Here is a 27700-nt window from a genome sequence, read left to right as displayed (position 1 = left end):
CCTACGTTCCCCTAACTTCCGTAAACTCTTTCAATTTACATCTTTCAATTATCGATCCTCATAGATATATATATATATATATAGTCTGCACTAGAATTCACTAGTGATCTTTTTGTATTCCTTATACGTTTCTTCTTCATTCCTATACTCCATGTGCGTATCCTTTTTATGCGTACTCTGCGAGCGTATGGAACGATTAGCGTAACTCTACAATAGTATTAAAATTTCATCACGATGAAGGTACGAATATAAAAATTTATTCGAGATCATTTTTCCTTTAAGAATTTTTAAACTTTTCTAAATACTACGAAGACTCGAATACTAAGTTTACATCAATAATTATTTTCGCGTTCTATTTTTATATTCAAAAAATGTGGATTATCTAGATTATTGAGGTTATATGTTTCCCTCACCGTTTGCGATAAATTATTTATAGGTTATTAGATTATTTTATATTATATTATATTTATATTACTGAATAAACGTGTTAAGAATACACCTTCTTCTTCTTCTTCTTCTTCTTTTTCTTCTTCTTTTTGTTAGGACTTCGTCCTGTTATAATAGCTTTTCTTTTTTTATTGCTATTTCCGGGAGCGCTTCATTGTTTTTACCGAGGGTAGGTTGCTGGCCTCACCCTCGAACCCTCTCCTTTGTCTGGAATTGGGACCAGCTAGGTATTAACTAAGCGGAGTCTTGTTGAGTCTTGTTGAATACAACCTAACTTCTATATTTGTAACAACATTCAAATAGAAATTGTCGTAATGTTAATCATTAGTGATTATTCTGTTATAGTTGAACGTATCGTTTCCAGCCACAGGATGTCAAAAATTATTCGAAATTTCGGACGAGCACAAGCTCCGAATGTTTTATGAGAAACGCATGGGAGCAGAGGTAGAAGCCGATTCTCTTGGTGATGAATGGAAGGGATATGTTGTACGTATTTCTGGTGGGAATGACAAACAAGGCTTTCCTATGAAGCAGGGTATCTTGACTAATGGTAAGTATTTTTTAACTTTATTTTCGTGCAATCGTAGGTATTATTTCTTTTCTCTTGAAGATAATATTATAATGATACTTGAAATAGGTCGTGTACGGTTATTGCTATCAAAGGGACACTCCTGCTACAGACCCAGACGTGACGGAGAAAGAAAACGTAAATCTGTACGTGGTTGCATCGTCGATGCAAATTTGTCAGTACTTGCATTGGTAATTGTGAAGAAGGGAGAACAGGTAAGAAAACCTGACATTCCAACTGTTTCCTACTGATTCCATGTTACTAGGGTGTATGCAAGAATAGCAAATAATCTTGAAATACTATCGTAGACATGGTAGATTAAAGATCGTTTTAATTTGGGAAACTGTTACATTATTTCTTACTGTTTCTCAGTGTACGAACGAAACAATGACAAATTTAATTGAATTATTTTTATCAGATTAAATAATTACAGTACCACTAATTAGATTAGTTAACTTTTAATAATTATTTTTACAAAGGAAATTCCTGGACTTACTGATACGCAAGTTCCACGTCGCTTAGGACCAAAGAGAGCTAGCAAAATTCGTAAGCTCTTTAATCTTTCAAAGGAAGACGACGTACGTCAATTCGTCGTCAGAAGACCCATCCAGAAAGAAGGCAAGAAGGAGCGTCTTAAAGCTCCTAAAATTCAACGCCTGATTACACCTTTGACATTGCAGGTATAATAAAAGAAACATTTATCAATATGTATCGAGACATTATCAAATCACTTAAATGATACTAATATATTTGGTCTATATACTTACAGAGAAGAAGACATAGGCGTGCATTAAAAAAGAGACGTTGCTTGATACGTAAGGAGCAAGCTGCTGATTATGCTAAGCTCTTAGCTCAAAGGCAAAAGGAAGCCAAGAATAGACGCAAAGAAGAAATTAAACGAAGACGCAGTGCTTCAATCCGTGATTCCAAATCATCTAATCCATCTACACTAACTGCAATTCAGAAGTGAAAGACAAAAATAAAAGATAGTTCCAGTGTATTGTAACAAGTATTCTCGATTTATTGTAATTAAGTAAATATTATAATTAAGTAGAATTTATTACCTTTCAATACAATACTATTTCCAAATGTGATTGATTATGATTTTTGATTTTTGATTTTGTATTATAATCATTGATTATGAAATCTTATGAATGTAGAGAAAATCGTAAAGTATCTAGCACATATGGCGCGAACAGTGGCGACAACTTGTGGTAATGACAAGAAGTATAATCGACTTCTCATAAGAATTGTTTGAAAACAGCGCGAAAGTAAACATGGTTGTTTCAATTCTTTTCGTTGTACACACGAAGCTATATCAAGGAGAACTATAGGCTTCGTGATGCTTACAATCGCATTGTAGAGTTCAATTATTATTACATCTTCCTACACCTCAATACTGTAACCATGAGTACAGTCCACATGATAAAAATGTTGAAATAATAAGAAAAATTACGCAACTGAATCTTCGATATGGCGCGCTTTCAATTTCTTTTCTCATTGGTCAAGAATTCAGAAACAGTGTATTATGACGTCGCGTCCACGCGTTTAAAATTCAATGAAATGTTTCTTCTCTACTTATCTCGCTATTTATTATGCCCCGCCCAATACAACTCGATTAAATGCACGTTACGACAACGCAACTAAACACATTCCAACATGGCACGCTATATATTATTTTACGGACATCTACTGTGTGTTTTTCATTAATTGTTGTAAGTATTCTTATATTTACGGAATCCGGATTGATAGATATTATTTGTTAAAATTATTTGTATATGTATGTGTATATTCTACGAAGTAATCATATTCTATGTAAGCCTAAAGAAAATACGAGACAGATTTATAGTATATATGTAATATCGTTCTTGGTACATAGCATGTAATTTATTATTATTTAGATTACTCATATTTTTACTAAATCCTTTTAGTTTCTTAAGTTAATAAGATAATTATTAATTACTATTTTACTATAAATTTATTTAAATTGTTTTATGTGTACTTAAAAAGAATTAGTAAAGTTGAACGTTATGACAACGCCTTATCGTATACGCGCTTTCCTTTATGTTTAATTTCTTTCAAGCTCGTTTTTAATAAGTCTCGAACATTCAAGTATTTTATTTGTTATCTAGTTTTAAATAAAATATTGTATATCATTAATTAGAAATTAATACTTTCTCGTGCGTATTATTTTATTGCACGTATGTATACATATTTGTTTGTTACATTTTATTACATTAGGTTTAATATAAATTGATTTCTTTTTCAGAAACAACCAAGTCTTCTATTTATAAAATGTCTATTCTAGACGAACGCGAAGAATACCTGAAGAATCCATATTTTGTGAAGCACGAATACGGAGATTTCACACCATTCTATATTACTATCACTGTTTGTTCCATAATAGGTGGACTTATATTTCTTTTGAATATATTCTATTGTTGGTGTTCCCGTCACAAAGCTTATTGGCAAGATCGTCATACCGGTAAATGTTCAATTGATAAGATATGTGATCTCTTGTCTTTTCTATATAGCTATATTATTAATATGTTTTATATTTAATATATATTAGTTGCACGTTTCCATCTTTATATGTAGGTACATTCAATTTTATATATAATTAATCCTAGTTTATTTTTTTGTAGGAAATCGATACATTCAATCTTTGTGGACAGTATTGCCACATAAAACTCCTCCTTTGGATTTAAGTGAACTAGAATCCGTTCACATTGCCTATCCAATTGTTAAGTCTGAAATAATAGAGTATCACGATACTGAATCTCTCGAAAAAGGTACTCATTCGCAGGAATACTTGGAGATGCATAAACGTGAAAGTGAAATTTAATATCACATTGATTTTAATAGCTTATGGTCGAAAAACATATGTACAAAGGTCAGAAAATACTGTAAACGCATTTAGTATTAGTATAGAAGCACTCTATGTTTCTTATTTGTACAAAGTAGAAGATAATATCGAAGAAAAGAATAGAGTCTGATTAGAAAGGTAATTCTTATCGAAAATTCTTTTGAAGTAACTGCACAATGGGTTTACACGTATTTTGGCCAGCCAGTGCTTGTTTAACGCTTTTTGTAGTTGGCGTTATAATGGTACTTCTCAAATATGGGTCACGTATTTGTAAAGTACGTCATGAATCTCTTCCCTCTGATCAAGAATGGGAGGGAAAAACCTATTCTCGTAAGCTTTCTATTTCTTTAGCATAACTGACATATTTTAAACATATTTTAAAATTTTTTTAATTTTTAGAAGTATATGGAAAACTATATACCTAACAGCTTTAAACAAAATTCTTTTAGATATATAGTGGCACAATTATATATATATATTGTTATTAGCTAAAGTCTAATTCAAAGATTTTTTAATATTATGAATATTATTTTCTTATAGTTTAGTAGAGTTATATGTTTTATTATAAGTGGAACATCATAAATTCCGTCCATTTCTGTACTAGAAGAATACATATATATATATACACTAAATTTTTATTAATTTTATATAACAAACTATTTTATTATGTATAAAGTACGCGTATTTTATTTGAACTTAACAAAATATTTATCAAGAATGTTTGAAATTAAAACAATAGTGAATTTGTAATGTTTAACTCGTATATATATCTTAAAAGAATTGTCTTAAAAGAAATTTTCAATAGCCAAAGCAAAGATAATATTTAAATCCGTCCATGATTTTATAATAACAAGTATTATATAAACTTTATATGAATTATTATATATATATAATATCTAGAATATAATATATACAAGTATTTTGTATCTTTTATACAGTCATATTTTTCACTACGAATAAAATGCTTTCTTTTGCATAAATATTTCCATTGTATACACTTTAATTCATAGGAATAAAATTACAATTTCAAAAACAATATCATTAAAAAATGAATTTGTTAGAAAAATTATATGCATTTAGAATTTATATATAATATTTATTTTTTATTGACAACATTGGATTTTTATTACATGTGTAATGATTACACAATATTATTTAATAAGAAGATACATTATACAATTTTTTAATTATTTTTATTACATAATGTCAATTCATAAATAAATCCAGTGACAGGCCAAATAAACTACAAAAGATATATCGAGTCAAAAAGTTAACAGAAGAGAAGAAAAGAAATAGTAGTTTAAGAAAAAAAAACAATATATCCCTTATAAGATCATAAAACAAAAATTTAAACTTAACTATTCGGCTCAATTTGTTGAATCAATTTTGATTACGTGTTCGTGGCAGTGGCTAAATGCTTACTGCATAATGTAAGAGAAAGTAATAATAATAATAATTTATTCATAATAACGAGCTTAAATTATTTAAACATAGTATCAATGAAACTTGACGATAATCGAACACAATATCGATAATAATGTGATTAAAAATTTTCTTTTCATTGCAATGTTGTAGATTTCTAAATTTAGTAAGCAAATAATAATAATAAAAATAACAACAATAGTACTAATAGCAATAATAATAATAATAATAATAATTACATACCGAAATTCGTATTTTCACGTTACGAAAGAGAGAGAGAGAAAGAGAAACATTAAAAATCTAACAATAAATTGTGTGATTTACTATCATCGAAGGATTTGAAAAAATTACTTCTTCTCTAATCGTTTAACGTATTTTCTATTAATGTTATGTTACAATGTTGTTTAAAAGACGAAGAACTTTCCTTCTTTTTTTCTTTTTCTTTTTTTTTCTAATTCTTAAATTCCACACACAGAGAAGTCAAGCATGATGTTTTATTTAAATCCTTAATAGACACGTTTAATGATAATAATAACTATATATTATATGATAATAATGGGCCTATAGAGAACATGTAATGCGCATGGCGCTATCTAAACACGCCACTATTTCAATAAATTGTATTTTTAATCATCACGATGATATGGGGTGTATATACGTAATCTAGACGATAAACTACGATTCTTGATATCATGCTTGTTTACGCTCGATATACTTATATCGTAATCGAGGCACGAAAAATCTTTCCTAAAAGGCGTACTTGATATTTTTATTTTTATTTATTTTATTCTTTTATTTCATTGTTCTTATATATATATACTTTTTTTCTTCTTCTTTTTTTTGCTGTTCTCGTTATCGACAAACTTTTGTATACACATTTAGATTTAAAAACAGTAAATATCGATCTCACAATCAGTTGAGTCTGGAGAATAATGTTTTGATTTTTTATAGTTTCGGTAAAGATGTTTTATAATTATTGGGTACCATTCTTGACTTTAAAAAGACAAACACGGCCATGGCTGATTGTGAGAGATGGTACCTAAAATTATAAAACTTTTCGAGACAATGTAATATGTTAATGTCATTTGATTTTCGTGCTCATCGGCTTTTTTTTATTTATTTATTTTTGTATCCTTAACGAGTTTTTTTTCCATTTATAGAGATAAAAAGGATACTTTTCTTTTTTTTTGTATTTTTTGATTTTCTTTTTTATTATTTTTTATAATCTTTTTCTTTTTTTTCAAACGATTGTGAAACTGTGTACAAGAAGGGACACATGTTCGAAAAATGATGGAAAAATTTAAGAATGCATATCATAGACAATGTAATCGTCGTTATTACGAAGACTGCATATTATTACATAAAATATACATAATCATTTTTAAACATCGACACACCGTACATCTACATATTTGGTAAACTCAAAAATATTTTCAACGTGACATTTTCTTGTTTTCTTTTTTCTTTTTCTTGTATTTATCCTTAATTTGTTTTTAAGAGTATCCCGTGAAATTAAAATTAAAAAAATATAGAAAGCAAATATAAATTAATAAACAAATTAATGGTGCTTAGAAAAGTACTACTTAAATATAAAAGTTATCCAATATATTATTTTTATTATATTTGTTTCTTTTGTTCTTTCCTTTTTTTTGACTTATATACTGACAATGAGAAAAAAGTCGTCATAGATTAACGCCATAGAAATTTTAATATATATATATGCATAGAAACATATATATGCACGCAAACACATATATGGACAAAAGTCATTAGATGGGCCAAATTTTAGTTGGTTCTCAAAAACCAATTGCGTACATTTTTTTGAGACTTTACATTTGTAATTAAATTTTTATTTTTACAATATAAAGAAAAAGAAAACTTTGTTTAAAATATCGCGAAAAAGAGTGTAATTGATTTTTAAAATTATTTAAAGACTTTTGACCCATCCAGAGACTTTCGGCTAATGTATATATGTTACCGAGAAAAACCAAAATTAGAGAATGTCAAGATACACATTGTCGCTTGTCGACATACACCAAATACGTCGGTGAAAGACTGAATATTTGGATTTATTCTTATACATTAATATTTTGGACATACACCAAGCGACTATGTGAATCTTGACATTTTTCAATTTCAGTCTCTCTTTCACGGTACCATATTAATTATATATAAATTATTTGCAGAAAAAAAATGAAAAAAGTTTCAGGACAACAAAATATAATTTTATATATACATATAATATGTACTCTACATGTATATATGTAAAATATATTTCACGGAGTAAGATTTGGCCACGCGTAAATGGAAGAGTTGATCGTAAATATATATTTATAGAAGCAATAGAGTATCATATATAATCTCGATACGATTAATACATATACAGATTATAATAATAATAATTCTTTCTAACGCAACAAGAGTTGATTATTTTATTTTTTAATTCTTACGCATGCGTTTGGGGTACCACGTGCGTTCACCAAATTTTTAAGGTCAATCAACGGATGTGTTTCTTCAGCAAAGAAAAGATGTGTGTGTGTGTTTCTGGGCTTGTTTATTTGATTGATTTTGTTTGTTACGTGATGAAATTGTACACCCCTATACACAGAAACGATTATTTATTTATTTATTAATATTTTATTTCATTTATTATTATTATTATCATTATCATTATTATTATTATTATTATTATTATTATTATTATTATTATTATTATTTTTATTATTATTATTCTTATTCTTCTTCTTATTATTATTATATAATTATTATATTATTATTATTATTTTTTATTATTATTATTATTATTATTATTATTATTATTATTATTCTTATTATTATTATTATTTCTATCGATCGACGAAAATGTCTCGATCATAGTAAGTATACTCGCGATTTATCAATACAACGACAATTCGTTAATCAAACATATCCATATGTACGTTGAAGGAAACTCAAGAATGCATTTTTTATTCGTTGCCCGCTGTTGGATTTTTACTGATCGTCGGGTATTTTATAAAGGGACACGGTAGTACATTTAGACGAGAAAATGATTTTACTGCTTGCTCGACTTCTTGTTCGATCGTTCGCCTGGAAAAAGATTAACAAATGTTAGATGCATGGTGATATATTGATGAATATATGTAATTCATCTTTTAAATAAAATATACATAATTTATTTTTGTTTTTATTTTAGTAATAAAGAAAAAGAGAAGGTTAATGTTTAATAGCAGAGCCTTTTGCGCATCAGATTCGTTGTTCGTTCTGTCCATGACCCCATAGAGACATTACAAGAAGCTATCTTTAACTCTTTCAATGCCGACATCGAGTACACTCGATGAAGAGAAAAAAGAGAGAATGAGAGAGAGAGAGAGAAGGGTCCCCTTCGTTATCGATGTGGGTGTTGCTACTTTCCGCTTCTTCATCAAGTCGAATGAACGCCGAATCTTTGTTTTGCTTGTCCTGATAGAGTCTGACTTTGCTCTGTCTTTCTCCCTCTCTCCCCTTTTCTCTTTTTCTCTCTTTCTTTTAGTGTTTTTGTCTTGTTTTAATTTTGGACATACAAAAATGTAATCTAATGAATTTATTGAATATTTATTAAAGGGGCATAAAATATTTTTAATAATTGAGTCATTAGTATTGATTATTGTGTTTGCCGCTTTTATTACAAAAAAAAATTTGTATACCTCCTTTGGCAGATTTCTTGGTATTGGTGGTCTCCGACTTACACCTCTTCGTAATCAAACGTGTCTTCTCACAAGTGGGATCACTGTTTGTCTTTAAATTGTCCACTCTCGTCGATAGTTGATTCACGCATCCGCTCCATGTGCCCTTTTCGTACCGACAGGCTGCTTTCCCCGCCACGCATATAATCATAGTACCACAAACTCTTGTTATTGTTATTCTTTAATAACGATGAAATGAATTTTCATTAATGATAAATAAACAATATATATATATATATATAAACATATATATCGAAAAGAAAAAAAAATGTTACATCTAATATCTTATCTAAGAAAAATTTGTCAAAATAACTTATTGCCTAATGCAATAGATACACGTCTAAATAAAGATCATGCGCTTTTATTACCTTTTTTGCATTTCTTCTGAATAGTCTTAGTTTGTTCGCAAGATTTGTCTCCTTTTTTAAGACTAAGAGTTCGGGAACGAGTGTTGGTTTTTGAATCACACTCCGACCATTGACCCTTGACGTATCTGCACGAAGCGGCGCTGCCGGATGCTGCTGCTGCATCAGAGATGCAAAACGTCAATAGAGATAATTGGCAAGCGCGGTAGAGTATCAAGTGGATAGAGAAACTTGGAAGAGCGTAGTAGTATAGCAACGACGCTAACCGAGGCGGCGACAGAGGTGGTGATCAAGGAGACCTTAATTTCGAACGAACGTGCCTTCGTCGTTCTGTTGTGTTACCGATAATTACACTCTAATATCGGTCCTGCACGTTCGATTGATTGGTGCAAATTCGTTTTCAATTAGTCATCCATTTTGGTGACCACTTCTTAATCACAACGACAGGAAAACTTTAACTTTCTCATCGAATTTGCATTTTTGTATATTTTTTTTAACTTTATTTAGCCGTTCGAATATTATTATTCAGATTTATTTTTAGTGATATATTTTCTTTTTTTTTTTTTTTACAAAAATTGTAAAATTATCTATTATTAAAAATAATGTTAACTCGTATAAAAATCACGTACGACTAGATCATGTAGAACATCATCACTTATAAGGGATTATTTGAATGGCCTTATCATTTTTCCGTCATCAACATGAACGTAAACCCTCTTATTTTCTACTATCTCAAAAGACTTCGATTTCCGATGGATCGAGCTTTCTAGTGTAAAAAAACATGAAGTAGAGAGAGAGAGAGAGAGGGAGGGAGGGGGCATTGATATGTTTATATACCCGAAGGCTCGATGCGGCACAACAGGGTACCTCGATCGATTAAGCACAGAGAGAGCTTTTGCGGTCATGGAAAAAGTTCTTCTAGTAAGATAGAAACAAAAAAGACAGAGAAAGAGGAGGAGAAGAAGAAGAAGAAGAATATTTAAGATATCAGGATTTTTTTTTCTTTTTCCTTCACTTGAATGATATTCCAGCAGCTACATTTTTCTTTCTCGTTCCTTGAGAAAAAGGAAAATGCAGGGAGATGATGGCGAGAGAGAAAGAGGATTGGGAGAAAGAACGATGATGTACAAAGAGGGCTTTCAAGCAGTCTCTTTCTCAAGAGTCCAACGTATATGCTTACGTAGGTATAGGTAGTAGTATGTATAAAGAGAGTGCACACGTATATATATATATATATAGAGCTTACATTTATTCTTTACCTTGGTTTTTCCTCTCACTTTCTCTATTATTTGTCTTTATCTTTTATTTAGTTACGTATGTAATATCTATTGTTTCGCGTGAGCACACGCACTCAACGTATTCTATCATATTTCAAATGTGAACCGTATTTCGTATTTGAATTATTCGGAAAAGAAGAAAAATGTCTCTGATTAATTGTCATAGAAATTGAATAATAATGTTATCATCAACTCTATTGCTTAAAAATATTATAACTTGTCAAAATGTTTATAAATACTGTATAGAAATGAAGAAAAATGCAATTAGTAGTATATTACTGCTTACAATAAGGATTAAATTCTTCGGATTAATGATTAATTCAAAAGGAGCTATGTATATTCTTTGAGAATATTTGTCGAAGGCATAATAGAGAAAATGAAAAGACTAAATTGAATATTTCAAGAGAAATCTCAAGGGAACAACATTTCTCTTTTCTCTCTCTCTCTCTCTCTCATCGAGAAAGTTAATTAAGTTAATTAAAGTTAATGTTTCATACCTCGTTCCTTGGTGCCGCGTACGGTTCGTACAAGTATCTCCTTGTCATCTTCCTCCCAAAGCACAGATGCTGCTCCGACGGTGCTGAGAAACATCGATGCGGCGACAAGGACCAACGCTAAACTCCACCACAGCTTCATTCTGTCGACTGATTCATTTGTTCGTTCGTTCATGAAACAAAAGAAAAAAAGAATAGAACATAAATGTGTAGAAAAGACTCAAAGCTCTTCTTAAATCTTGCCCTTTAATTAGCAGAGCTTATAATTATTACCTACGCTCCACGAATTTGCACCCTTTTTTTCTCTCTCTCTCTTTCTCTCTATTTCTTTCTCTTCGTCGACAGAATTCAAAAAAAAAGAAATCAAGAGATATCGAGTTTTACGCTATTTTTTACATTATTTTTTATTATTCTATTTTTCGTTTTACAACAGATATATCATATTAATAGACGAATTGTTTTATTCGAAAATTTGATAATAAACGATATAAATAAAATAAAATTCTGTAATCTTATTTCTAATTCTTCCTAAGATATTCTAAACTTTTCATTAGTATAAGCACCATATTATTTATGCTTTATAACTTTTTTAAATGTTCTTACATAGATTTATATACGCGTATGTAAAATGCAAACGTACCTGAAAATATCTTTGCAAGAAAAGTTTCACTAAAAATAAGAGATAAGTTTCTTATTATTAGAGATATGAATATTAATAAAATAAAAAATATAAAAAATTTATAATTGATTGTTTCGTTTAATTTCACCAACATATTTATTCGTATTAATATCATTTCAATAGCATTTAATAGATCCAGAAAATTAATTATTCAACTGATCAGTACTTTTTATTAAATTTATATACTATACATTGTATGTATATGTTACCGGAATAGTAGGAAATCAAGCAATGTTAACAATATCCCGACATTGTCCTCAATGCAAAGCGTTTTTCGACAAAGTCGGAAATGTATTCATATCTCTCACATTTCCTAGAAATTCTTGAGAATGACAAATGAGAAACCGGTAAAGTAAAAAAGCAGATATAACATATTTTCTTCTAAATCCACTTATCTTCTACTACGATAAGTAACAGTGGGCCATATATAATAACACACCGGCATAAAGTAAGTTCCAATGTCTACAAGTGCGCATAGTATAACGGCACGCACAGTCTCAACAACCCGTTCCATGCTCGCTTTTGTGTGTGTGTGCCTGTTGCCCGATAATGTATTTTTTTCAATATTGCCTAAATAGCATTTGATATTCTATAGAATGGCTAAATATTATGTTCAATGCTTAGGAAAAGTCCGTAAAAATTACTCTGTTTCCTACATTGTCAAAAAACGCTTTACATTGAGGACAATGCCGGGGTATTGCTAATATTGCCTGATTTTCCACTATTCCGGTAACATATATATATATATATCTACATTAAAATTATTTCAAAGAACTTGAATGGATTAAAGAACCAAAATTCTGACTTATGTGCATATATATATATATATATATATATATATATACAGGTACATATACACATGAGATGGTTGCATAAAATGTATGTAACTAATTAATAGGGAAGTGCGAGGGCGAGAAAATTATGCCGAAAGTGATACATATGTCGTTTCACTATGAGAGGAAACGTTCTTCTGCCTCTTATTGTTAAATTTATTTAGTCAACGCGTGTCGCGCTGTCAAGAAGATTTTTATTTGAAAAGATTACAACCGATTGCGAAGATCGTACATATTAATACGAGTCTCGTTTGAAGGTGAAGACGAGTCTTCTTTATTCAGAAACAGGATGGACCAAAAATTCTCAAGTGAGCTTTAAAAATCAATTACTATCTTCTTTTATACTTTTTAGGCTATTCCTTGAATTATTTAAAAGGCTCATTTTGTATTCTCATTTATGTAAAAGAAATAAATTTAAAAAAAGGCAAATCATTTCTCCGTTAGTTTTTCTTCTCGATAATCATTTCAATAGAATGGAACTTTTGTTATTACATTTTGCCTCCGATAATTGAAAACAAAAATTGATATTAATTCGTCATTTCATTTAATATTCGCAAGCATATTAATATAAACGTATGTTTATACGTGTGTATGTAATGTACTTTGGCACAAAAGATATTAATGCTTTATAAATCATCCGTAGCGAAGTTTCATTATTAATACAAACTTTTATTCATGTATTACGAAGCCCAATAATTATTTTAGCAGCTGGAATTGATCTCGTTGCAAAAAACATACTTTATTCTCGGAAAAAAAAAACAAGGAAAGGTGAAAATCGCTTTATTCGCGCCTTATCCCTTTTTTATCCGAACATATCGTATATGCATGTATGTATCTCTAATTGCTCTCTCTCTATGCGTGCGCACGCGCGCGTTGTATATATGTGTATACATACATATATACATATATAGAAGTAGACCAATATAAATGGACATAAAAAGAAAAGGGGTACTATCACGTTCTCTGCTAACGTTTCATAAGAATAAATTAGTCCCTAGCCTTTTGCACTTTAACCCACATTTTTAGCCAACCGGACTTGTTAGAAAATGAGAACGCTACGTGCTTTGCTCGTACAACAAACGACGAAAAGAAATGAAAAAAGAAGTCCCTAGTCTTTTTTTTCCATTTGTTTTTATTACAGTAACTCCATTCATTCCCAATGTTCTCATTTAGTTACTGACAAGGTTTGAGATCAGGGACCACCAGTAGCGAGCGAGCCCCAAGAGAATTGACGTTAAAAAAGAAAAAATCATATCAAATTATTTTTTAACTTTTTTCAAGCTTTTGACCCCGTTTCATTCTTCGTTTCATTATTCTTTTTTTTTCGTTCGAGAAAACGATCCCTCACGCGTTCTCTTTGTCTGTCTGTCTGTCTGTCTATCCTCTTCTTTAGTTTTTTGTTCATTCTTTTTTAACCTTTTTCTACATTCACGAAAATACCAGAAACAAAAGTAAGTTGAGATCTAATATCGCAAGAGACTCATTCGCTTGCGCATTTCACTCGAAAAGAAAAAAAAAGAAATAGTTCGTCCATTTCCAAGGCAGTACCTTTTTCCATGACTTAAAAGTCTTCAAAGTACTTTACTCTCGCTACTTTCGTCTCCTTATCGTCGTTTGTTTCGAGTTAATATTCGTGGTCCATTCTTTTCCTCTCTTTCTCTCTCTCTCTTTCTTGCATTCTCTGCCTCTTCTTAAGAATGCAATCATTCCAAAACTCCTTCGCTAGGTTCCTAAAAGATTCGTAGAAGTGCAGCTGCAGTTCGTTAACGCGCGGCATGATTATTAAAATTTTCATCGTTGCTTTTCGGTAACGATTCCCGTCTCGTTAAGATTCATTTACGTTCATTGAGAAGAAAGAGACCAAGAAAAATTAAAAATAAAAAATACAAACAAATAAAGAGAGGAGGGAAATAGCGTGAAAATGAAACAATTAAAATCAACAATTAATTTCTTCTTTTCGGAAAACAGGAAAAGGGAGAGAAAGAGAGAGAAAAAGAGTGAGAGAAAGTGAGAGAGAGAAGGAAAACTCAATCCAATGAATGAAATAATTATATGCTTTTTATGATAGATATTTGACGTGTGTATGTGTGAGAGAAAGAATGTTCATTCGACCTCGTTGTTTTCGATTCGTAGCAGAGAATTCGTCGTAATCGTTCTCGCATTTCCGTAACAGTTGGACCGATTAACTCGGACCGATTAGCGAGCTTTTTCCAGTTTGTCAGCAAAGAGAGAGAGAGAGAGAGAGAGAAACAGAGAGAAAGAGAGAGAGAGATAAAAGGCCGTGGTATGTGTATCAGCGAGGTTCCATTACATTGTAACTTTTAACAATAGCTTCGTTTTCCGAAATTTCATTTAAAACGAGAAAGAGAGAGAGAGAGAGAGAGAGAGAAAGGAAAATAAAGAGACAATCAGTTGTCAGTCAAACAAAAGTAGTATTTTTGTATTTAGTAGAAAAAAAAAAAGAAAATAAATAACAATATTTGAAATAAAAAATAAGTTAACGAGATCAATTATTTATTATTATTTACTTATCTAAAATAAATTTAGAGAAATATAACGTTGATATTGATGAGCTATATTTCGAATTTCAGAATATTTCTTATTGTTAGAGAAAGAAATACATATGTGGAAAATAAATTATAGGAGTGTTACTATGCTGAAGCCACATGGTTTCTTCTGAAAGATGTTGATCTTTCGATGGGAAGGAAAATGTTAATTTCACAATCTGATACGATCATTTGTATGCCATGCTCGTGTTTCGATCCTCTCTTTCTCTCCATATTTTTTCCTTCTTTTTTTCTTTTTTTTTTATTTATCTTCTTCGTTAACTCACCTTCAACCTTGACAGATGTTTTTTATCTAACTAAAAGAGGCTGGAGAGAAAAATCTTTAGAAAATAAAGCTCAAAGAGAAAATTTTTTTTCCTTTCATCCATATATGTAAATCTTTATTTATTTATTTATTTATTCATTTCCATTTTTTGTTGATCGATAATGTGAGAAAATATTAATGAGCCGTTTATTTTGAAAGTGGCCTAACTCCATTTTTCATTTTTTTCCGGTTACCCACGGTAACATGTACAGCTTCAAATTATCTATCAATAAAGCATTTAAGATTTTTTTATATTCCGAGTAAATACGGTAAATCTGGACACATAAGTTTTCAGAGTTAGTTGAATCACTGAACCGTTTATTTTGAAAGTGGTCTAACTCCATTATGAGTAGAGATTTTGGTGTGGTAGAAATGGCATTAAAAAAAAATAATTTACTGTTTGTCCCCCGAGAGTATTACAATATTATCAAAAAGTGTCGGAAAGGTAATAACTTTATTGTACATGAAATGAGACAAGAAGATTTTGTATCCACAAAATTATTAGAAGACGCAATTTTTAAAAGAATAAAGAATTCTAACGGAGAACCAATAAACTGGTTAAAAATATGTTGGATGCGTTTTGTCAAAAATGAATAAGATTTTCTATAAGACATCAATGAACGAGAACGAAAATTTTAAAGTCCTGAATTTAATACCACATCGGGGTAGACCAAGAAAGTTCGAAAATATTGTATTGACACCACTGTATAAAAATATAAGACAAATTACAACCGCAAAATTCAAGGACATAATTGACTTATTACGATATATACCACCGGAACATCATGATTTCTTTAAATCCCTTTCACATACATAAAATGTAGATGAGTAGAAAATTGTTTTGTAATTTATGTTTGTAAAAAATATTTTGAATCGCATAATTTATGTTTTTAAAGTGTTATAAAGATATGTAAAATAAAATAAGTATTGTTTTTTCGCAATTTGAAGCATCTTAAATTATGTTGAATGGACTTCGGTTCCTTCAAATTTTATAACGAATCTGGTTGTTAATTTTGAAAGTGGCCTAACCCCATTCTTGATAAGAAAACGCATATTATTCACTTAATAATTGCCATTATTTTAATAGGAACTGTAAATTTAACACCTTTAGATACACTTAAGCAACATACCTCATTGTTATTCTTTACGTATATTTTTAATTGCATTGAAACGCAAACCTTTAAATATCTCAATTTAAGGTTATATGGAGTTAGGCCACTTTCAAAATAAACGGCTCATTTAATGCATATAATTATCTTATGTATTTGATTTTATTCTCATTGTATTACGCACGAAGTGTAAACGGCCTATAGTAAGACATTCCTAACTTTGATTCCTATAAAAATATATATAACAATTCTTATTATTTCTAAATAACATAAATATTGTATTGTTAATATTGTGGAAGTATAGAAAGAGAGAGGGAGAGGCGAATAGTTAAAGTATTGGAATTTCTAGAACGATACATCTCTTTCCTTTCAAATTCTACATTCGGAAAGAAAAATATTTAAAATTCGAAGAAAGAAGTTATTCATTTAAATAGAAATTTTATCGAAAGAAAGGTAGGAACCATCATAGATTTAAATCGACATAAAAATCCATTTTACATGGAAAGGAATATATGTCATTGATCGTGCTACAAAGAAAAATCCTGTTAAATTAGAAAAGTTCCCTACAGAATAGTGCAGCAGAGTAGTCCTAGGAAGTATATTTTTATAAGATTCTCTTCTAGACAGTCATAATTTTGTGTATTTTGTGTGTATGTATACATATCTATGTTTGTATGGTTTAGTTTACGAAGGTTCAAAGAATAACAAAAAGAAAAGATAACATTAACATATGTGTTAAGAAAGGATTCGATTTACATAAACGAAGAAGTATTTTTTTGTTTGGACAGGAAAAAAGAGAAATACAATTCATTAAAATAACAGTAAGTGTCGATTTAAAAAATACATTTTTACGTATACAAGGTAATCTAGTAACAATGAATTCGATAAAATAAGCTGAATTTGTAAAATATATATATATAATACATGCATACTTTATATTTTTCCATATGATTTTAATACGAATTACTCTAATAAAAATATTCGTATTTCAAATACAGATATAATTTATTTAAATAATTAAGTTAATTTAAATTTATTTATTCTAATTACAATCATATTTGATGCATACTAATATTGATTATCACTCGACTGAAATTTTTGAAAATGAATACGACTCGCGTATAAACAAATATGATTGATTGATTTATTTTAAAAGAAAATCTTTCTTGTACTCTCGAAATGAAGCATATTTTATATTGTTTTAAATAAATAAAAAGTAGTATACCATTGACAATCGAATATTCGTCTATTCGTAAAAATTGACTTTTCAAATTCAATATTTGATTTATCGAGAGTTGACACGCAACATACTATCCGATGAAGTACGACGTTCAGCCTATATTCAATTCCGCTTCAAAGCCGGACCGATTGATTTGTTTGCTTGCGCAAATGTTATCGTACTGCTGTCTTTGATATATATGTGTTTACATATAATATATAGAAAATAAATATATTCCTCGCACCCTACTTTCGACAAAATACGACTATATAATATATCGCCGAATAAATCCTCAAATCAACAATTCCTTCCTATTATATATAATATTGTCTTTCTAATTTATATATATACATTTATTCATATTTTGTATATTATTTTTATTTTCAATTAGGATAATCGATAAAAAAAATATACTCTATATACAACACATTTAAATAGTTTTATAATTTATGTTATAACTTTCGAATAAAGCTTTAAATGACTTATAGTTTTATAAAATTTGGTTTTTATTTTTTAGCGTAGAATGAGAAAAGTATATACAAAGAATTTTATTATAGACTAAAACTAGTAGTTTTAAGAAATAACGATGTTATATATGAATTCAAAAGAGACGAGTGGTTAAGTCGATAGAAACGGCACGACTAATAGAAAATCTGTTTTCAAAAAATAGAAGAGATAATAATAGAATTACTACTCATTGTTCCGCGTTTATTTTATTTTCGTTTTCATAGTTTTTAAAGGAAATGTAATTTAATTTCTCTATCTCGAAATTAGATAACCTTCGCTTGGAAAGCTTTAAAACGTAGAAACAAATATTTTCTGTCTCTGAATTTATAACAGTGCAGTATAGGTAGAAGTATTGAAACGAAATCGAAGAATATTTTTCTTATACTTGATACCGAATTTTAATCTCATACTTTAACTACTTGCTTCCTTCCGTGAATTCATATATTACCTAATTGAAGTGTGTAATTCTGGCTTCTCTCATATTTTAACAGATCAGTATAGGGTTTAATCTTTAGAGTTTAGTTGGTCATTTTACGAATTACTGGATTTCACAAAATAATGCTCTAACACATATACACACACATGTTGCTCTCTTATCGTCCCTCCCTTATTCATTGCGAGGATAAACTTATCGGCGGACGTCGAAGCCTCCGCTTCGAATACAGTTTTCAGAGAAAGAGAAAGGAAAAAGAGAGAGAGAGAGAGAGTGAACAGACCAAATGGTATATGTATATATCCAAAATAAGAGCAACGTCCCCTACTTGGATATGTCGACTACTTCTGCTCTGTTCCCTCGCCACAACCAACCAAGTCACTCTGTCGAGTCTTTGTATTATGTTCTACTTTACTATCTTTCCTTATTTTCCTTCTTTTTCTATTTATCTCCCCATCTATCCATTTATCTTTCCTTCCTACTCTCGTTGTTTTTTTATTTACATCTTTTTTTTTTCATTTATTGTTGAGAGAAAACACACACATTAGATTTTAACTTTATATTATTTATTCTGATACTCTAGAATGAAAGAATATAATGTTCTAAACAATAAGACAAATAAGATCATTCAAATTACAATAACTCAGAATTAAAACTTGTTAATTAAGTTAAGAATAAATGAGTTTAAAATATAATCGAAATTTATAAGAAAACGATATTAAGTGAAAATATCTTGTGTAATCTTTTCAAAGATATCTTTTTCAATAAATTTCTGAAGTAACAACCACTACAAACTGGCAACAATTGCGGTCTTCTAAATCATGGAAACGAAAGTACACTTTGTTATTCATTCACATATCAATTATTCATGACTGTGCCCAAAAAGAAAAATAAAGATAAAAAAGAAACTCGGTAAACCCAACCAAATTGCATATATTCTTTTTATATATATATGTATATATTATCATCGAAAAAAGCTTTAAACAACGGTTTCTGTATATGCAAATGTATTTAAAGTGATCAATGAGTGGCCAGAAATAATATTTTTCAACGAAATCATCACTTACATATTTTATTTTTAATTGGAGTTTCTTTCCTTATCTTCGTCACGCTTATTATTCTTAATCATGTACTACTTTATTTCTCGATCTAAATATTACATGAAGAATAAATAGAAGCCTTGATTGCTGCAAATTGCTTTCCTTCTCATCGAAATGTTATAGCTTTAACGAGTTCTCTTTCCTTCCTTTTTCTCCCTCATACTCATTCATTCATTCACATTACTTTTTGAATTCACGAATAAGGACTCACTAACGAGGAAGATATCGAAATTAGGCTCTTGCTATGTGCTCTAATGACACGAATGCTGAATATTCATCAACTGTCGATTAACACATTGTTAACGAGAAACTTGAATACTAAAAGAAGTATTGAAATATATATATATATTTACTACTGGCATCGTCATTAATGAATATATTTGACAATTTTTAATAAAAAATCAAATTTAATCAAATATTTACACCGTTATTTGATAATAAATTCATACATATTTGACACATGTTTAATACGTATTCTCCAAAATGTACCTCTGAACCGAGCCAAAATTAATTTCACAGTACATATATGTATATCGTTAACAAAGTATCTATTACTTTTTGGCGAAAATTGAGTAGACGTTGAAAAATAGGAAGAGAAAGAGAGATAGGGAGAAAATAAAAATTGAGAACACGTTAGGACGTTTATTCGTAGCCAAAAGCGAAGCCCATATTGCACGCTTTCGTGTTTTAATACCTATACATGTAGATAAGTGTATATATATATGTAATACATATGCAGAATGACGATTTTAAAGGAAGAGAGAAAGAGAGAGATAGAAAATGGTGCCAACGAAAGGGCAAAAGGAGAATGTAGTTCTACGATCGAAAACAGCACGGGATACGAGGTCAAAGAAATACCAGCAGCTCAGAGTTCTGTGTCCGAACGAGCCTTATGCACCGGCAGATCACTGACTATCCAAAAGAGAAATTCTTTGACGATTAATTTTCGGAATTTTTCAAATAGACTCTTTCTCTAGGTCAAAGGTACTCTTTGAAACCAAAAAAAGGGAGACGAAAAGAAAAAGATAAAAAAAAGAAAGGTAGGTGTACGAAGTCGATATTATTGACATACTCTTTGACTGTTCCTACATTTTTGAAAATATTTTATCGAAAAATAACTGTATATTAATTTCCAAATGTTTTTTTTATTTATTGGTATTGGATTTGTGGTTTATCATAAGTTCCACTCCCCCATGAATCGGAAATAGAATATATCCTACAGTATTTTCTGTTTTTTGTAAAAGACGACTGTTAGGAATTGAATATTCAATTGACAAATCCCAACCTCATAAAAAGCCCACTTGTTACGAGAACTTGATGAAGAAAAAAGAAACGGAGTGATGAAAGACGCATCATCCTCGGCTGCAATGCTTTTTTCCTCCTCTTTTCTGTTTTTTTTTTGTATCGAAGGAATAAATATAATATTTTGTGATTAGAATTATCTACCCGTCATCGTATTGATAAAAGAAATATTTTCTTGTAGCGAATCACATTAATGAGATTTCTGGGCATTTCTGTTAAGTGACTTTTTTCTTTTTCTTTTTCTTTCTTTTTTTTGCCTCAGTAAAAAAAGAAAAATATACATGTGACCGTTAAGAGGTTAAAGATAATTGATAAATGAGACGACCAGTGCATTTATTCTCTTTTCTTGCTTAATGTCTACCGTAATCGCATTGCGACGAAGTAAAAAAGAAATTCGAGATTACGCAGGAATCATGTTTTTTCATCACAATTTGTGTTTAATTTTATTCGAAAAATTAATAACACGAATAATAACATTTTTCATTTGATCTATTTGTGATTGATACTCACAATTAAATATCGTTTGATATTAAAATACCTATTGAAATGAATTGTAAGTATCAAGATGTATTTATTATTATAATACATAATGATAAATTATAGGGGAGGGAAAAAACAAAGTAAAAATTTCGTGTAGCAGTTGCATAGCACAAATCGAGTGTGATTCGTCATCGTTAAACTAAAATTCACATCTAGCTTATCGTACTGTTTTGTTTGGAACCACGGAAAACACGATTATTCTCGATGAAATTCACATTAGGGGGACATAAATATCGATGGTGGGTGTGCTTTCACACGGAAGACAAACACCGAACGCTGGACACGGGACCCAAATGAGAAATTACAAGCATTATCTTTCTCCTGATTCGTCGATCGATATCGTAGCAATTATTGAAGCTTAAAGGAGAACGGATGAAACTTATTTGTTCCATTTTCGTTTGATTATGCGATCTCATCGCAAAACATTTATTCCGTTGAATATTCTTGTTGAATTTTTGCTAAAAAATTTAGAATTGAAATATTATCATTTCTTCCTTTTCAAAATAGATCAGAATAATATTATAGATACACGATCACACGAATAATTCTTATTTCAATAAAACGATGATATATTTAAAAAAATCAAGAAATAAAGAAAGAAACTAAATTTTTTTGTTGATCGCATAGTCGAGGAAGCAGAATCGACTTGACTTGACTCGACTCGAGAAAAAGCAATTATATGCAGTGTTACGAAATTACCTCGGCGCTATACTTGCGACGTCACAAAAGCGGCAGATTCTTTGTGACGATGTGCACTGACCTGATTTTCAGATGCACGTTTTGTAGACTCGAAAAGAACCGAAGAAGAAAAAGAAATAGATAGGATGCAAGAGATAGTGAGGAGTCTCTTTACGTATCGAGATGCAGTTTCGTGAACTCGATCTCTCTCGATTAAATTCGGATTAAACGAATAATTATTAAAGAAAATTAATAATAATCATAATCATCATTATTTTGCTTGCATTATAAAACTTTGATCGATGACAACAATAAGTCCCTTCTTCCCGAAAATTCGATTATAATGAGTTTCACATTGAAATGGAAGTATTCGTTAGAAACACGAAAGAGAGAGAGAGAGAGAGAGAGAAGAGAGTAGAGGAAATTGAAACTTGCTTCGATTCGAGGTGTCTCGTTTAACGAGGTTGATTAAATTACGTCGTAAAATTACGTTCACCTGCTAGATCGAAGCTTCCCGCGAATTTCTGGCCGAGTAAACGCGTTAGCTGATGCTATTGCCGTTGCTATTGATGGTATGTATACATATGTATGTGTACATATGCATATGTGCATGTGGATATGTGTTTAACGTTTAAAGAGATACGGATGTATCAAAGCAAAGGATCATTCAAAGCAACGCAAAAGAGATTTTGGTTATCTTTGTTCTTTAAACGAGTATCCACTGCAGTCCAAATAGGATAACTCTGATAAGAGAGAAAATCATTCGTGTACGTATGTATGCATGTATAGGTAATCGAGTGAAGAGATGAAATGACGTCATCGAGTCGAAAACTATTTCATTAATTATATTTAACAATAAGCCTTAATGACGATGAGGATGATTATTTGATCGCGATCAATAACATTTTCATGTATTATCATGTTATTAATGATAAAAGGAGATAACGAAATGAAGATTTATCGAAAAAAGGTGTTTTCATTGTCGTTACCTTATCGTTAAGCTACTTTTTTTATATGTTCCTTCTCGTTCAATTAAAATAACATTTGAAAATAAGAATTCAATCGTTCGATTTAAACGATCGAGATCAGTCGAAGACAAATTTGAATCGTTTCAGAGAGACAGAAAGAGAGAGAGAGAAACTTCTAGTGAATAGCTCAATTAGGTACGATCGAGAGCCACAAAGAGCCGGATATTGTTGCATTTTCGAGATTATCCATGTTAATGGTAGGAAACTCCAGGAACTAACTCTCTTTCTCTCTCTCTCTCTCTCTATATATATATATCTATGTATATATATCTTATATATATTTATTTCTGTCTCTCTCTCTAACAATTTGCACGAACTTAACTCGATCCTCTCACAGCGATGACAAGTATTGCCAGCAATTTACCAACAATTTGCCCTCGTGTAACTCGAGCCGCCCTCGACGACGATAAATACCGTCCGCAATTTGTCGACCGGATTGTCGCGTCCCAAGCACTATATTCTCTCGCGAGTGTTAAGTTCGAGTATGAGCAAAAGAGTGACAAAAAATAGAGACAATCGCAACCTGTGTCTTCTTTTGAGAGTTTCCGATATTCTCGAAATTGACAAGAATTTTTTAAAGAAAGAAACGAAACAAATCGCATTTCTATTATGTGTTCGTTAAAAATGTTAATTATAATCAATAATAAATGATAGCATACATATTTGTTTTCGAACAAACGTTAATTTCAATCATTTATCTAATCCAAAATTGTTTAAAACAACATCTAGATGAAATTATTTCATACGAAAATATATTTGTAATCTCTTCCTCATAAATATCTAACCCATATAATCTCTTAAAAATGACACATTCCTAAATAAATCGTGTCCATCTTAAGCACAACATGAAAATACCCGAACTATAATACTATCACTTTACATTCAAAAAGATAGATGACATTTTTTTCTCTACAATTTACGTTATCATATTCGTTTCAAAACGATTTCTTTCGCATGAATATAGATATACGATAAACTTTTAAAAATAACAAAAAGAGTAAAAAGTCTTTTAAACTTATGTATGTAAAATTTTCACGTAACTAGGTTCAAAAACTAGATTAAAAAAAAAAAAGGAGAGTATAATGAAAAAGAAAGAAAGAGAGAAAATTCCAAAACTAGAAACTCGTAGCACGAATCACGTTTTCGTTTTGCAGTTCGCAGCCTTCGAATAGAAACATGGAATAGAAGACGTTTCGAAACTATAGATAATAGTCGTACGCGTTAAAAATGCGTTTTTTCGTAGACTTTTTTCGAGCAAAGGGAAAGAAAGAGAGAAAAAACAGAAAGATATGAAAATAGCAAAGTAAATAAACGAAGTTGAGTTTTATCAATCTTTCCGTTTCCTTTATTATTAGATATTCTCACATATAGTGATTTTCCCCTTAAAATCGTACACCATTACGTTTACTAGATTTTTGCTTGAAAATTATTGATATAATGTATTTAGGATGAACAAAAGTTAGAAATAAATACATTAGTATATCTTAATTACAAATTTAATAAGTTTAACTCGTAAATTTTATTTATAACAAGTAAATTAAACAAATACGAAAATAATGTACAAAAAACACCCGTACGTTAAAATTGTACACGTTGGTAAAACAGGTCACAATAGGTCATCCTTTGTTTTTATTGTTATTTAAATATTGTTTAGTTTCAGAATAGTTTAATATTCATTAAAGTAAGAATAATATAAAGTATATTTAATTAAAAATGACACATATCTATTAATATACTTCGAAAATTTAATAATTTTAATTTAATTTTTATTAGATAAAAATTTTCAACTCGAGGTTATCACTGCGCAGGAACGTTAAAAAAAATGTGTATTAGTTTAAACAATCCTAAATATTAATAAAGTACATTAGATTATTAAACATACCTTAAATGATTGTTAAATAATCGAAAGAAATGTTAATTGTAGTTTAAAAACACGGAGTATAAGTTTGATGCACCGTCCTCTTCGAAATCCACCGTTAGACTAGCATGGTGTCCTCTATGAGAGTTCTTTTATTGAATATTGTTTATATAACTCACCGAAGGTTGCATATGTATATATAACAAAAATAATATTCGGAAAGTCATATAAACAAGAATAAATAAAAGAAACTTTTACCGACTTTCATAGGGGGCTACATGCCAGTCTAACGGGGGATTTCAAAGAGGGATGATGTGTCGAACTTATACTCCGTGTTTTTAAACGATAATATACATTTTCTTCGATCAATTAATAATTAATTAAGGTATATCGCACATTATGATGTACTTTATTAATATCTTGGATTGTTTCAACTAACTTAAAATAGATTTTTTTAACGTTTCTACGCAGTAATGACCTCGAGTTGAAAATTTTCATTTAATAAAATATCAAATCGAAACTGTTTAATATTCCATTAATATATATCTAATGTTTAAATAAATATACTTTTGCTTAAACATTACTTATGTCCCGCGTACATTATATCTTATTTATATTTCGATATATTTCGAGATCCAGAAAAATAAATAAATCTTCGATCTTAATGACTGCGCTCGTCAACTTCAAATTTAAAATTTAACTGCAACAAGACATCGAATTAAAATGATTTTATAATTAACTTGTGTTACGAGTTATTTAATGTTTATACAAATTTACTTTTTATTATTCTTATTTTAATAAATATTAAATTGTTTCTGATACTAAACAAAATATAGATAATAGTAAAAACAAAGGATGAACAACTGTAAAATATGAAAAAGACAGGATATTCCCTCCGTTTTTAAAGTTATGTCAACACATACGATTTTTAGTGACACTCACTATATGAATCATGTACTTTCGTATTTACGACTATTATAATTTTTATTAAGAAAAAATATGTTTAGCAAAGATTATAATATTTGAAAAGATATGAATGCTTCCCTCGAAAATCGAGATCAAAAAGGAAGATCGATTTAAAATAAAAATCACGACATCACGTATATATTCCTAATTATATGTATGTGTATATATTAAAAATCTTTTAACAAATTTAATTTATTTTTTAAATGAAAGTTGACAAATTTATATATCATTTACAATATTTTATTAACAAAAGCTTTTAAGAAGTAAAAACTCATTCTTTATATTAAAAAACTTTGATATGATACCAAATATATCGACTTGATAATAATAAAGAAAAGGAAAACAAAGAGAGAGAAATATATATATATCGAAAGAGATCCAGTAAAATTAACAATACATTGATACAATACAATTTATTAATATTTCATTAATAAAAGCTTTTAAAAATTAAAAACTCACTCAAATTGATAAAACTTATACAATATACACATACGTACATATATAAGAAAACATATAAAATCAATATTAAAAATAAATATAAAATATTATTAATGAACCAATGAACCGATAAAATAAATAGATAACAATAGAATAATAATAGAAATCTGAACGACGAAGAAAAGTCTGAATAGAAACGAAATGTATTAGACGGTATCACCATCGAAAAATAACGACCTTCGAATTCTTAGCTATCATTCTCTCCCATTTGCCAATAAGAAACTGTATTTTTCGTAATAAAGTCGTCTAAAGAAGATGATAGTACGAAGAGGTAAGAGATACTTTCTACGAAAAGGGTATACTGTATATATATAAAAGAGAGAGCATAATATGCTTCTCTTATGGGGCGGGTCTTGCCGGCGGAAAATCAATGGACAACGCGAGCGATGCGTGAGAGCAAGCTAACCCGAGCCGATTTTACATTCAGGAAAAGACCACGACGATCCAAGTAACTCCTCTTTCACCTCCTTCATCCACCATCATCGCCTACACCTATCTTCTTACCTAAGACTATAATTGCTACAATTTCTCCCTTTCTTTCTTTCTTACTCTATATTTTTAAATCAAATAAAAAAATATAAAGAACATTTTAACAGTCGACTTTTTTTTTTGTATATATATATATATATTATTTAAATAAATAAAAATAATTTTTCTTTGATAACTTACCTCGAGTTGCGTCGATCTTCCTCGAAAGACGAACCGGTGATACAAGTTTGACTTCTCTGTCTCTCTCTTTCTCTCTCTCTCTCTCTCTCACTTTCCTTTTTTCTATCTGTAGACGCTGTGGATTTTTTTTTTATTTTTTTTTATGGTATATATATATACATATATATATATATATATATATATATATAATATTATATATATGTATGTATTTATTTGTCTTCTTTGGTTTGTTTTGTTTATTTAAATATA

At 29.7% G+C, this 27700-nt stretch overlaps 4 protein-coding genes across 6 annotated transcripts; 3 read left to right on the top strand and 1 right to left on the bottom strand.

The window, feature by feature from the left end:
• The first annotated feature begins 131 nt into the window (after positions 1-131).
• LOC122522237 (40S ribosomal protein S6-like) lies at positions 132-2027 on the top strand. Its single transcript, XM_043643108.1, has 5 exons — positions 132-240; positions 793-997; positions 1085-1230; positions 1495-1695; positions 1785-2027. The coding sequence occupies exons 1-5, from the start codon at positions 235-237 to the stop codon at positions 1983-1985; spliced, it is 759 nt and encodes a 252-aa protein (XP_043499043.1). The 5' UTR covers positions 132-234; the 3' UTR covers positions 1986-2027.
• Positions 2028-2102: 75 nt separating this feature from the next.
• LOC122522239 lies at positions 2103-3990 on the top strand. The gene is made up of 3 exons (XM_043643110.1): positions 2103-2730; positions 3285-3500; positions 3661-3990. Exons 2-3 carry the CDS (start codon positions 3311-3313, stop codon positions 3858-3860), a joined length of 390 nt encoding a protein of 129 aa, XP_043499045.1. The 5' UTR covers positions 2103-2730; positions 3285-3310; the 3' UTR covers positions 3861-3990.
• A 67-nt stretch (positions 3991-4057) lies between these two features.
• On the top strand, positions 4058-4708 carry LOC122522240. The gene has a single exon (XM_043643112.1). The coding sequence runs from the start codon at positions 4058-4060 to the stop codon at positions 4235-4237; it is 180 nt and encodes a 59-aa protein (XP_043499047.1). The 3' UTR covers positions 4238-4708.
• A 3438-nt stretch (positions 4709-8146) lies between these two features.
• On the bottom strand, positions 8147-27584 carry LOC122522234. 3 transcript variants are annotated; one of them, XM_043643104.1, is made up of 5 exons: positions 27452-27584; positions 11165-11311; positions 9394-9549; positions 8987-9148; positions 8147-8390 (listed from the first exon to the last, which is right to left on the bottom strand). In XM_043643104.1, exons 2-5 carry the CDS (start codon positions 11301-11303, stop codon positions 8356-8358), a joined length of 492 nt encoding a protein of 163 aa, XP_043499039.1. In that variant the 5' UTR covers positions 11304-11311; positions 27452-27584; the 3' UTR covers positions 8147-8355. The 3 variants fall into 3 exon arrangements, with proteins under 3 accessions (XP_043499039.1, XP_043499041.1, XP_043499040.1); XM_043643106.1 differs by having other exon boundaries at positions 9394-9546; XM_043643105.1 differs by lacking the exon at positions 27452-27584 and adding an exon at positions 25343-25438.
• Positions 27585-27700: the final 116 nt, after the last annotated feature.

The sequence above is a fragment of the Polistes fuscatus genome, unplaced genomic scaffold (genome assembly GCF_010416935.1).
Source record: "Polistes fuscatus isolate 324 unplaced genomic scaffold, CU_Pfus_HIC Scaffold5, whole genome shotgun sequence".
NCBI classification, from domain to species: domain Eukaryota; kingdom Metazoa; phylum Arthropoda; class Insecta; order Hymenoptera; family Vespidae; genus Polistes; species Polistes fuscatus.
Note: the sequence above shows the minus strand (reverse complement) of the source record. Positions and strands in the feature narration are given on the sequence as shown.